Source organism: Ambystoma mexicanum, chromosome 3p, assembly GCF_040938575.1.
Source record: "Ambystoma mexicanum isolate Mex_15411 chromosome 3p, UKY_AmexF1_1, whole genome shotgun sequence".
Lineage (NCBI taxonomy): Eukaryota > Metazoa > Chordata > Amphibia > Caudata > Ambystomatidae > Ambystoma > Ambystoma mexicanum.
In genome coordinates this window covers 767,799,761-767,813,723 of record NC_090925.1, presented here as the reverse complement: position 1 = coordinate 767,813,723, position 13,963 = coordinate 767,799,761, and the positions used below count along the sequence as shown (strand labels likewise).

Below are 13,963 nucleotides of genomic sequence, written 5' to 3'. Positions count from 1 at the left end.
CACAGAACCTGAGGAAGAAGCGAGGGAAGAGAAGCTGCGCTGCTCTCCTGGAACACTCACCCAGAGGAACCGTGCTCAGAAATAGAAGGTATGCAGTCACTCACGAGAACCAGGTGGTGGGCAGAAAGGGCCCCCAAGGGACCCCAAGGCGGGGTGAAAAAGCAATCCCAAGGCAGGGTGAAAGACAGACCCCATAGCGAAGTGAAAAAAAGCAAACCTTGAAAAGAGATGAAAGAAACCAGACCCCAAATAGGGGTAAGTGACCAACCCCAAGTCGGGGTGAGAAACCAACCCCAAGATGGGGTGAAAGATGGGCCACAAGGCGGGAATAAAGACAGACCCCAAGGTGGGGTGAAAGAAAGCAAACACTGAGATGGAGTGAATTAAACCAGATCCCAAGGCGGAGTGAGAGACTGAACCTAAGGCAGGTTGAGACGGTATCACGTAATATTATCCCCAACAAAAATATCGCTGTATATATGGTCGTCAGGAATGGCCATAGGCGATATTTTTATTGGGGATAATATTTTGGGTTTTTGAGAGTGGGCGTGTCCCCCGCTCCCTTTAAAATAATGCAGGGGCTGCAGGGGTGTCCCCCGCAGGTTGCATGCCTTAATATCGCTGCAAAAATATGGCGATATTTTTGTATGGCGATATTTTTGCAGGGATATGAACACATGGAACCGTTGGGACTGACCCCTAGGCGGGGCAAAAGAAACTGGACCCATCAATGTGGGTGAAACACAGACCCCAAGGTGGGGTGAATACAAACAGACCCCAAGATAGGGTGAGAGCCAGACCCTAAGGCCGGATGAGACTGACCCCAAGGTGGGATGAAAGAAACTACACCTCAATGGGGGTGAAAGAAACCCGACCACAAGGTGGGGTGAGAGCCAGACTCCAAGGTGGGGTGAAAGAAACAAGACCCCAAAGCAGGGTGGGAAACAGGCACCAATGTGGGGTGAGGAAGTTGAGAGCCCAGGGAGGGGTAAAAACCAGGAGATAACTAATTGGATACAGCAAGATTCCTGGGTGGGGAGCCCTGGGGGAATACCTGGTGTGGACAGGAATCACCCAAAGGCTGAATGTAGACCTGAGGCTGAGTGCCTGTGAATGTCAAGGAAAAGAGACTAACCAGCGGCTGAGGCTCAAACCTAAAGAAAGGGGATCTGTAAAGTAAACATTGGTGTCCAGACTGGGGCTTTGCAAGGGCAAGGAGAGCCTTGTCTTTTGAAAAAGAGACATTACAGTGGGGCCAGAAAACAGCCATCATTCCTTTGTTTGGGCGACAGCCCTTGTTGTACCTTTTTGTTAAAAGTGTGGCTACTTCTTTGTATCAAGTGGTAGGGAAAGACATCAGACCCGAATAGGCTTCTGGATGTCAGACTTGAGCAATTCTGTAAAACATCCGGACACGCACTCTTTTAGATTGCTGGTCTTCACGTTACGGCCAAGAGCTTTAGGCACATCTTTGGTTCTGAGAGGTTCAAAACAAAGAAACCTTTAAACAAGATCCCATATTATCCCTCTCCTGAGCCTGACTTAGCATAGAGGTTTATTAGGCATCACCTTTTACTTCCAGTGCTAGTCCCAAATTCTATCGCATTTTATGACTTAAGATTTGGCAATTTAAATATTTCAGTCTCATCAATGTGAAGGCCAATCTTTTAAACTATAGGTGAAGAACCCAAATCCAGGATTTTCGAGTTGGGATTTCAAACGTAGGCAACAGTGAATCTGTTACAAAAAAATAGCGCACTGTTTGAAGAAATGAATGTACAGTAGCTCATTGTAGCTGTATGATGAAAACACTAAGGGCCTCATTACAAGGGTGGCGCTGCCGTAATAAAGGGTGCCGGTACAGGTAAAACCAGACGTCCTTAGTGGGTCCCGCGAGGGGAAGAGGGAGGTAATAACGGGCCAGTTGTAATGTGCCCGTTATTAGCTCCCTCCCCATTCCAATTGAGCTCTATGGGGGCTCAAATGGGAATGGGTTCCTGCAAGAAGGAATTACCAGGTCCTCCAATGTCAGAATGACCCGGTAATTCCTCATTGCAGGAACCCGGTAAAGGAGCCCGGTTTGGAGGCAGCCATGGAGCTAATAGCACCATGGCTACCTCCATACTCGTAATGAGGCCCTATATGTTTTATGACCCACAGTGATGAAAAAGCAATGAATTCCTTAAACATCAAAACAAAGAAGATTCTTAAATAATACTTCCCCTGAGGAATGTCCAGTCTTGATTAGCATTGTGGACAGAAAAGGGCATGTGCAGGGAATGCTGTGTATTTGCATCGAGGTAGTGCTTATCAATTAATGGACACTTTTCTAAACTAATGTTTGATGAATTGTCTCTGTGTTTGATGAGGAGTTTTTTTGTAAATAATTGTGTTAGTTTAATAGTCCATGTGCTGATTTTGTACGATATGATGGATCTCCATTATTGATTACTCGAAATATATTTCAATAAATAAGTAAATACAACCTTTTTTTTGTTGTACTGATAATGCATGATTTTTTTTTTCCACAATGTTTTTCATGTAAAATGCTATAGTAAGGTCGATGTACCTTGTTTAGAATATGGAAACATATATAAATTACATAGCTGCGTGCAATATTTGTATAAAAGCTTACCACAGGCTAGTTGTGACATCATAACTGACATGAAATAAGAAAATAATATCAACACTGCTCTGTAATCTGTTATTACGCTTCAGTTGTGAGTTGTGTCAATGGAACACTTAAAGCTGCGACAAGCTTTTCTAATTCCTTGCTAGCAGAATAATACTCTGTGTCACTTGACAGCCATTAATTGACAAGGAACTGTTCATGGTAGAATGTTTCATGTGTGCACTGCTGGAGTTTAACAGATGTGAGCCAAAATCTGCATGTTATTACTTATTTTAAAGCACAAAATATAAACACTTTTGATGCATTTTATGGAGCGTCTTGAACTATGTTTCTGGAAAGGATTAGGAGCTGCATTTTGTTTTTTTTAAAATCCAATCCGATTCTGCAGCGACTATACGGATCAGCAAATGGATGATCTCTTACATTAGATTAAGCAAGAGACGCGCTATTAAAAGGGAATGCAGTGTGTGGCCGAGCATTAGACAGAATAAAATACCCCATACCATACATAAAAATGATATTGCAAGTCTCCTTGGAGTTTAGTGACCTTCTAAAGGAACTCGCCTTTCGGCCTCATTCCTCTGTTTGGTCACGAAACTCCTCTGTGACTTGCAATATCCTTAAAACGTACTGTGGGGGGTACTTTATGCCAAATAGAATTCATTTTGGTTTTTTCTACACAAATATTGTTCTAGACAGTGGGCCTCATTACACGGATGGCGGTAAGGATTTACCGGTACCGGTAAAATACCGGTACCGGTAAATCCTTACCGCCTTACTACGAGGTCCCTTTGCGGGTTGGGGGATTTGCGGTTCCGTAATTAGCGCCTTCCCCATTCCCATTGAGCCCTCTGGGGCAAGGCAATGGTGGAAGGGGGAATTACCGCCCCGCCAACCTTGGAATGGGGCGGTAATTCCCCTTTCCGCAAAGGCGGTGCCGGTATTTTACCGGCATGAACCATGGCGCTAACAGCGCCATGGTTCTCCGCCATCCGTGTAATGAGGCCCATTGACAAACACCCACCCCACTACCCAGTTAAAATTAAGAGGTTTTCATCCTGGTGGCTCCCTAGCGAGCGCTACCAGGGGTTTCGATCTGGTGCAATACAGAGCGGAAGGTCTTCTACAAGGGGATGTGATAAACATCAGGCAGGGACTCTTGGGCCTTATTTCAGAAGGATATTCGGTCTACAAACGGGGGGTGGGGGGATTTATGAATGAATGGGGGCCCGCAGTCATCGTCGCAATGTTACAGCCTCGTCAGGTGTTTCATTTTAATTGCAGCGACCATTTGAGCCGTGCTAATCCATTTTACACGTGACAAAAATGTTACAAAAAAAGAAATTTCACAGAATGTTTCAGAAAAAGTAACAGTATTCTGAGCAGATTGTTGTAAAAGGCAAGATGGTGCGGAATTCACCAAAGTTGTGTCTGGAATATACGAAATTGGGCAAATTTTCACTGAAAAAAATGTTTTGCAACATTAGGGGCCTGGTCAATTCGTAATATATTAAGCTGCATTTAGGCATGAAACGTTGAGGATTTTTGGACAAACTTTTAAGAAAATGTCACATATTGACTTGTGAGCCTCAACTGGATCATTGTGGCATCACCAACGAAGGCGAACAACATTGGTTTTGAGACCAATGTCTGTCAAAACAATATGAGCAGGGTGGGCGCTGGAACCAAAGATAGACCGGCCTCTGGGAGAAATAAGGGTGGACCCAAAAATGGGCCGGCCTCCAGGAGAAATAAGGGGTGGAACCAAAGATGGACCGGCCTCCGGGAGAAATAAGGGTGGACCCAAAAATGGGCCGGCCTCCAGGAGAAATAAGGGGTGGAACCAAAGATGGACCGGCCTCCGGGAGAATAAAGGGGTGGAACCAAAGATGGGCCGGCCTCTGGGTGAATAAAGGGGTGGAACCAAAGATGGACCGGCCTCCAGGAGAACCAAGGAGTGGAACCAAAGATGGACCGGCCTCTGGGAGAAATAAGGGGGTACCACACAAGATGGTGCCTCTGAAAAGCCCGGAGGGCTGATGGGGTGGTAATCTGATGTCACACCACTAGCATAGAGTGTGACTGCTCTGCATCAGCCTTCCCCGTTCCTACTCTCCTGGCATCATGTGATTGACACTGCGTGATATGACTTACCTGCTATTGAGAGGCACAAGTTTGGCATTTGACTGACTCTGCGTCAGCCGGAATGGTCCCGATCCACCCACTAAGCCAGTCCCCGAATGAACACCCCCATTAAGCCCTATTCCACCGGTTGTCCCGGGAGGATAGATCAGTGGCAACGTGCTCGCCTTGGAAGCAAGATGACACAGAGCAACACAGGTTCGATCCCCGTGTCCGCGCTTAGAAACCTCTGGGTATTTAAGAGTGTTATAAATATGCAACTAAGACAACAATTTTAAAAAAAATTCTGTATCAGCGCCATGATGCCCCCGGGCTGTGTGAGCGCTTTAAAAATGCTAATAAAATAAAATAAATCACCAGTAATTTCCCTCACCTGCCATGCCTCCAACTCCTGAGAGAGTGCCACCTTCTGGCGGATGGCGCTCATCAGCTGCCGACTCATGGAGTCCCGCTCCATGGTGCACTGGGCCAGCTCCAGCTTCATCTGGGTCAGCCTGAAAGAAAGAGGACAGGTGAAGTCATCAGGAGAAACAGGGCTGTGGCCCAGGAAGGGAACAAGCCAGGACACGGGGAGGAGCATGAGAAAAAAAGAAAGGAGGGAAGAACAGATCCAGGGATACACAGGCACAAGAACCAGGAACAAGGGCAGCTGCCATTAGGGGGGAAGCGGGAACAAGGGCAGCTGCCATTGGGGGAGAAGCGGGAACAGGGTGAACTAGGAACAGGAAAAAGAACCAGGAATGTGAGCAGTGGAGAGCCACAGAGCGAGGAAACAGGGAGAACCAAGAACAACATCGGCAATCAGGAGAACCAGGGACAAGAACAACACAGAGAGGAACATTTCCTGGATAGGCGGTGCAGCCATTTTGTATTTTGTTGGACTGTGCCGATTTTTTGGGGTGCATCCTGCACACAACCTATCAGGGGCAGGGAAAAGTTCCAAGTGTGCTTGTCCGCTGCAGGTTCAGCTGTTGAAGGTTTTCCTGGGGTTCTGAGCTCACACTTTTTTGTGTGCTATTTCAAGAGCAGAACTGCACAGCAGCTCCGCCTGGGTTCTGCAAAATAGCGTTTTAACCTTTTACCTATTGTGGCAGCAGAGCATTAAAAGAGGTGCGATTATAGCTGTGAGTGGGAACTACTGTACTTCAAGAGATGCAAACCGTTTGGTCATTATAAACGGGAGGGATTCCTAATGCTACATGCTGTGTGGAATAATGACTACAAGCAGATGACCGTATCAGCATTTGCACTAAAAAGACTCATTAAAGCTCACATTACTTTGCATTTTAATACTGCAATCTCCCATCCAGGATCGACAAAATACGGCTATAATCAAACTACTTGGGCTCGACATATTGTTTTTTTTGTTTTGTTTATGTGTTATAACGCCATTTGCCATTAATGTTACCAAAAAGTTACACGCAAGGCAAACAGGGGACCGGGACCAGCGTAGGAGGGGGGCCAGAATAAGACAGAGCACAGCTCCACCATAGTAGCAGAGCGCCACCACAGTAGCAGAGCGCCACCACAGTAGCAGAGCGCCACCATAGCAGCAGAGCGCCGCCATAGCAGCAGGGCGCCGCCATAGCAGCAGAGCGCCACCATAGCAGCAGGGCGCCGCCATAGCAGCAGGGCGCCGCCACAGCAGCAGACCGCCGCCACAGCAGCAGACCGCCGCCACAGCAGCAGAGCGCCGCCATAGCAGCAGAGCGCCACCATAGTTGGTCTTGCGGGAGCTCTGCTCTGCCCGAGGCCCAGGAGGTAGCCAGGAAACTGCCATATCTGCTCCCAAACCTCGCAGCCCGTGCTTCAGGAGACTTGGCAAACATTCACTAAGGTTTCCCTGCGAAGCCGGCAAGCGGGCCCAGCAAGTCGCGCAGCAGGAGTAAGGAGCTGCATACAGCGGGGAATACACGAAAGTGAGGAAGCAGGCCAGATACTGTGACACGAAGGCTCCGGCAGTAAAGCACATTGCAAACAGAGGTCAAAGTGGGCGGGAACTAATGGGCACAGCGTTCCCTCACTTCTCAGGGACAGCAGTCACCGCTCCCTTAGTTTGATCTGCGTATCATATGAATGGCTGTAGGCCCAGCCTTGTTTGCTGGCAATGGGGTGGGGGTGGGGTGATGAAGGGGGTGATACATGCTGTGGGGACAATTACACACCAATCGCGGTCAATTAAATGCATTTTCTTTCATTGTGTTTTCTTCAGTCTTACCAGAACTGTTGTAAAACAGAATGTTGCAGGGTGGAGTGTGGAAAAGGAAGGACCCAGGTATGGTGTTTGAAGGGGGGAGAAGGGGATGATGATGAATATAAGGGAGCTGGGGCGAGTGGGCAGAAAAGGCAGCGGGACTGTGACAACATCGTTCCACTACTTTTTTTTTACACTTCGACCGCTGTCACAACATGAGAGGGATCAAGGAGGGCAGGTGGCGAGGCTCACACGTAGCAAGAGAAAAGAGCCCAGCCAATAAGAGAAACGATGTTAACAGCAGGTAGCCTGGTATAGGCCGTGAGGGAGCAACCCACAAAGCACAGCAGAGAAGTAACACATTAAAGGTCAGCGGGTGCACAGTGAAAGATGGAGCACAACACGGGCAGTGGCATAGCAGGGAGGGCACAGCATACAGTTGGCAAAATGCTGAATGTGGACCTCACGCTGAGAGCTAGACAGCAAATGTAATCATCCCCACACCAGATTTAAGCTGCTTAATTCCTCACGGGTGGTTTCCTGTTTGGCCCTAACTGCAATGTGCATATATTTTCAGTAGGTGGCGACTTTAGATAACATTCGAGTTCACGTTAAGCTACACACGAACCACGCAGCTTTACAACTTCTCAAGCGCACTGTTTAACTTTAGGTACATACCACTAACCCACAAACCAAACCATTAAGACACACCACTTAACTTCTATATAAAATACACTGAACCATCAAAAGAATGCACTAACCCGCTCCTCTAACAAACCTAAAATAACCAATGACTTCTTCAAAACACACCATGACCAAACGGCCCGAGGACACACACAAAGAACGGAGCAAAGACAGACTACATTGCTGGCTACCTCGCTACATGCGACTGCTTTGTAACTAAAGACACACTACCAGCAACAAATCCACAGGCAAGACACAAAACAAATACAGACCCCACTGGGATGCCAAACGCAACACAATTGATGAACCACCCGAACCCGGAGAACACCATGGACAATACTCCAACAAGAATGAAGGACAAACTTGAATCCATCACCTTCTGCACACCCTACAACACCAAAGACTGGAACAAAGGGCGGGCACCAACACAACACACCAGCCAGAACAAACCAAAACCAAACAACCCTGCAATTAATCCAATCGGAAAACCCGACGAAGAGACTGACCACCAGATCATCCTCCCAACAAGCACAACGAGTGGAGAAAACCACCAGCAATGGAAACCCAAATGACAACTCAGCAAACCAAACTGACAATAGAACAAACAACAACCCACAAGGACAATTAAACAAGCTACACTGCAACCTGCTCAATGTTAGATCCATGGCAAAGCACTCTACAGAAATCCAGGACCTATTAAGCGAAGGAGGCACAGATGTGCTCTTTCCTACAGAAACCTTTTTATCTGACAATTACAAAGCCATCGTGAATGAAGCCATAACAGACCATTTCAAATTAATACACACCAACAGATAAAACCTAAGAGGAGGCAGATTTGCAATCATTCACAAATAACACTTCCGAGCCGCTCCACTTGACCCAACCAACGTAGGAGACTGAATCCCTCCTCATCAAGATTGAACTCTATGACCAAACTAACAGTGTTCCTCCTGATCTACAGACCACCATCCTAGAACCCCAGCTTCGCAACAAAACTAGCAGATGACGCCGCTATTTTATCAAACTACCACGACAACCTAGTCACACTAGGAGACTCCAACATTTGGTTCGAAAAACAAAACAAAACCACACTGAACTCACTCTGTGCACTCCTGGAAACACTGTACTTCAAGCAAATAGTATATGGATCCTCCCACAACGCTGGACACACCCTGGACGCAATCTTCTGCAGAGAAGCGCACTGTGCATCTGCGCCACCTATGGAGCAACCATTACCCGATACCATTCTACATCACACTCCAAACCCGCCTACTGGCCGGAAAGGAAATACAAGGAACTGGAAGAACATAGACCTGGATGCCTTAACAAACTTACTAGACTCGACCCAACCCAGCACCACAGAACCCACTAGAACAACCTGAGGCGCAGCGGAAAACGCACTCAACATCTGGATCACCGAGGTCTTAGACCACCTGGCATCAGAATAACCTTTCAAAGCCAAACCAAAAAAACTGCCTGCAAAATGGTTCACAGAAGAACTGAAAAAACTAAAAAAACAACAACCGCAAAAGGGACAAACCATGGAGAGACCAGTACAACCGACAGGACAAAATAAAATACCAACGACAGTTCAGACTATATACATCAACAGTACTCAAGGCAAAAAGAAAATACTATGCCACAAGAATTGAATCGGCAAACAATCCACAGAAATAACTCTTCAGAATCAAAGAGAGAAAAAAACCTCTCCTTGCAAGAAATCCATCATCCCGACACAAGCACTTTGGGACAGCATCACCAACCACCTGAGATCAAAAACAGAATTAATCAATCAAACTGCACTTGGGTGGTAGCATAGCGTGGTATAAATCGACATAACATGGCTGTCTGAAACTCTTGCCACGGAGCCAGCCCAGAGGGGCACCTGGGAGATGATGCCACTTCTACCACTTTCTGCTTGGAGCTTTCAGTCACCCCCCTGCTTAGCCGTCCACTTCCACCACTCTTAACTGGTCAATGAAACCCAGAACAGTAATGACGAAAGAATGCTACTGCCAGGTCAGTGGCAGACTGGACCTCCAACGGTTTCGTTCCATGTGGAACTCCAATAGCAGGAGCCTGCCTTAATGCAAAATCCCCTCGCTCCAAATAATCCACCCATCGATCCATCTCCACCCAGCTTACCCTACAGACACACAGAACCCCTTGCACACAGCAGCTTCATGCCAACTAATACTCCCTAAAGCAATGCCGAAGCCCACGTCTTTTGATTTATCTTGTCCACCATCCCCCAGATCCAGTGCTTAATTTGTAAGAAAAGCGCTGGGACTGAAATATTTTCTAGCACGCACAAGATACGGCAGGATGGGCAGTTCCACGCCCACGGCTGCTCCCCAAGCTGTCATCTTATGTGGGGTTGAAGCTGCAACTCCCACTGGCTTATTGTGGTTGAAGGATGTACTCACTATGGCAGAAGTGTGATCTACAAATGCCAATCAACATACACATAAAATAACAAACTTGTGTCTTGATATGAGACACGTTTTAGTGGGTCTTCGAACACAATCATCATTTACATTTTGCTCCGATTGCATATGTGTTTATTATGCGACTGACAAAATAATAAAGTTGCCAAAACAGCACATCATAATCAAACTGTGTCTGAGACAATAAGTGCCGGGGCTCAGAAATAAGTGCCAGGGCTGAGCCCTGGGAAACACACCCACAAATTAAGCACTGCCCAGACCAGCTGCCGACCCCGTCTCGCAGGACTCTGGGTACTCCTGTCCAAATAAAACATATACCCAAGAGTTAAGCTACAAACTGTGCACTTAACTTCTCAGGATTAACATCTGCTACATGCCCTCTAGCCACAAACAACAAAGCCACACAAAACAGCAAACACCTTCTATATAAGACCACATTACACTCTTATTGTTTGTCCTGGATGAGAGTCCTTCATCCCCACCTCTCCACTTACTTCTCCACGGCCTCGTCCCGGTCCGAGACTGTCTGCTTCATGAGTTCATCCCGGTCGGAGTTCTGGGAAAGCACTTTCTGCCGCTCCAGCTCCTCGCGCAGATCGTTCACTTCCACGTGCTTCCTCGTGATCTGTAGGAGGCCAGAGAAAGAGATTGCTCAGTCACTTCTACAGCTGAGGTCAAGTGGTGAACAGGTCAGGTACATAGATTCACAGTGGGTAAAACCACATAACAGGTTATCATGCCATGTTCTTTCGAGAGAGGGGCGCCTGCAACCTTGTTTGCATATCCAATGATCGGTTCCATCCCACTCTGAACAACCACAACGTAGCCACACTCTGGAACTGTACAGAGACCACACATCTGCACCATCCCCTTACACCTGGAGAGGAAGTGGACGGTTCCATGATGGGACGCTGAATCTGAACCATCTCATGCTAAATAGGCATGCGCCTGGTTCTGTTCCTGTATAAATTGGTCCATAAGCCTCTATTGGTGAGGTACATATGGATCCAGTGTTGGACCTTCACTGGATCTGGCAAAAAATGTCTCGCCTGATCTCGGATCCAGAACAATCTATTTGCAGCCTTCAATTGGTCAATTGATTTAGTGTGTTCAGACTTCTAATGTCCCAGTTTTCAAGGCCCTGATACAGTGATACTAGTCACAGGTCAGTGGTCGCTGAGATCGGCATGTCCTGTTCATGTCTCTGCTTAGTGAGGCTCTGGGCCCTGTCTGTTGCTAGTCAGTGAGTTCCATGAGTCCTGGGTGATATTCTATGTAGTCAGCTCTATATGCCCCTGGCTCTGTCCTCGGTCCTATCTCTGGTTGGTGAGACTCATAGGTCTCTGGTTCTATCCATCAGTGATCTGCAGATCACTTCCTTCTCCTTGTTCCCCCGTCCCCATGTGCCTCCTCTTGTTTTCGCTCCTTTCAGCTCCTTGTCCCCCTCCCCTGGAACTCCCTTCCCCTCTCCACCCCTTCTTCCCTCATTTATCTCCACTGGCAAATTTTTCTAGTTGCTATATTACTGGTTTAACTCATATTTTGTAATTGCTTCTACTGTTATTGTATTCTTGTTGTTATAATGTACAGCGCTTAGGCGTAAAACGTTATATAAACACAATAAACAAACATAATCCCCTGGTTCTGTCCCACAGGACATCCATGGTTGTGCAGTGGCTGGTTATGGCTCGGTGCCCCTTACTCTGCCCATAGTTACTGATGCCTCTGGATGGTGATATCTGTAATCGCCTGCTTTTCTGGCTCAAAAGTGCATGGAACCCACCTGGTCTTTCAGCCGGTGGATCTCCTCCTCCTTCTCCGCTAGGAGGTCCTGCTCTCGCTGGGTGAGGTACATCTGTCGTCTTTTGTGCTCTGTGAGTGAGGGCTCACTGACGTCATCTGGGGGGCCACTGACGGGAACCTAGAAGGAAAGTGAAGAAAACGTCAATGAAGAGGCCATGGTGAGAAAGGAGAGAGTACTGATCTCCCAAGCACTGCATGGACTCCTCCCACATTATCTCCGGGTGTTTAAGGAGCTCAGTGCAAAGGTCCATCTCAGGAGCACAGTTTTTAAGGATAACCTTTGAGAACGAGAGGGAGCTCAGTCTTTAGGTCCATCCCTTGAGCGCCTCCAGAGAGGGTCACCCCTATTCACGCACAAACAGGATCTCCCACATCCATTCCACAAATGTATATGGGTGAGCTGCCCCCATTTAAATGTTACCCCATTTACAGGTCAAGTGTAATCTATCCTGCCCACCAATTCAATGACCACACATTCTAGGTGCCATTTGAACAGCTATGGGGCAGGTGCATGTGTCCAGCTGTTATTCATTCGTTTTCTGCATCCAATTCGGTGGAGTTTGCGGACTTCATACGGCTCCTGTCCTCCCATGCCGGAAGCACAATTCTGGGTAACTGGCTTTAACGGTTATCTTCTGGTCAATTTCAAAAAGTGCAAACGTTGAAAAAAGAATGTCTACATCTAACAGAGGAAGAGGAAAGCAGCAAGTACTAACGCAAGCTACTGGCAGTGTGCAGGGGGGTCATGGGTGACCCTCTTTTGCATTGTGCATTCCCCTGCAGCTGTTTCAATCAGGCAGAAAATGATATCAGTACCCACTGAAATACCCACCAGTATATACAAACAGTTGACAGATATATTTCCATACAGAACTACCTAATACTGGGATTCCTTCCCCCTCCAGCAAGTCATCGTCCGCTTACATGTAGTGGAAAGATTAAGAGGCTCCCGCATCCTATCAAGAGACAACTCACAGTGGGCAGATGTTTTTTCCATCCTGATGAAGGTTGGCTAAAATATCGAGGCGAGGCAATCACCGCCTATGAACTACAACCGAAACACGTGTAGACAAGTAACGCCCTGTAATAACACAGAGGGACATATCTTAAAAAACACGAGAGTGTTGGACTTTATTTTTCAAAAACTGATGTTTATATTTGGGGACAACCACTACCCCTTTTCAAAAGAGGTGATAATATGAAGATGGTATGCATGAGTTAGGTATGAATGATGTATGATGGGAAAAGTTGTATATAGGTTGAGCCTTTGTAATACATGTAAGAATAATTGGCAAGTATTCATTGCTTATGTAATGTGAGTATTCACTGCTTATGTTATGTAAAATAAATATTATATTTTTCTAAGACTTTGGAAAATTGAATTACAATTACATTCCTGTCCCCTCTATTCCATTGGTCCACATCCTGCTTTTTGTGTATGTATACTTACCTGGAGGACCATAGATAATATCCAGGCACCCTTATATCTATCAGAAGGCTCACACATTGGCCAGGTGCAACAAGATCTTTCCCAGCACCTCTTTTTAGGGTGTCCTACAGGCAGCAGATGGAATCAATCCCCCACAGGGCCAAAATTGTGGCCTAAAAAATAATCTGCGTCAGAACTGCTGCTGGCCCAGATGCAATCAGTTCCCTGGGCAACTCTGGAACCCGAGCCTCTCTTTAAGGTTCCAAAGGCCCAAAGCAGCGGCCTTTCAAGTCTTGTCCCTCACTGCGTTTTAGCACAAAAATACAGATGTGAGGCATATGTGCAGGTTAATCAAAACAAAGAATTTCAAGTAAACTATTTCTCTAAATTCCATGTGGTTTCTCTGGTTGCCTTCCCGTCCGTCTCGGTCTTTGGGCAAAAGCTCACTCTCTGGTTTCTGGAACTTTCTTGGCTGTGTTCTTGGGCAGTTGGACTAGGGGGGGAAACCACCACCTTGGTTTGAGGTCTGGGGTGAGGCTTGTCAGCGGGGTTTGTGCCCGGCCTTGAGCCTCAGGGAGCTCTGCACTGAGGGCTCTCGAGTCTTAAGCAAACAGGAGGCCATTGTGGGACTT

The 13,963-nt window shown here is 46.9% G+C and overlaps 1 protein-coding gene across 3 annotated transcripts in view; it reads right to left on the bottom strand.

The window, feature by feature from the left end:
- The window catches only part of BICDL2 (BICD family like cargo adaptor 2), a 268,403-nt gene that overhangs the window by 38,909 nt on the left and 215,531 nt on the right, over positions 1 to 13,963 (bottom strand). For all 3 annotated transcript variants that reach the window (XM_069651703.1, XM_069651704.1, XM_069651705.1), the window contains 3 exons: positions 11,883 to 12,020; positions 10,594 to 10,724; positions 5,148 to 5,268 (listed from right to left, as the gene is read on the bottom strand). In XM_069651703.1, coding sequence (XP_069507804.1) covers positions 5,148 to 5,268; positions 10,594 to 10,724; positions 11,883 to 12,020 — 390 coding nt within the window. The remainder of the gene's footprint in view (positions 1 to 5,147; positions 5,269 to 10,593; positions 10,725 to 11,882; positions 12,021 to 13,963) is intronic.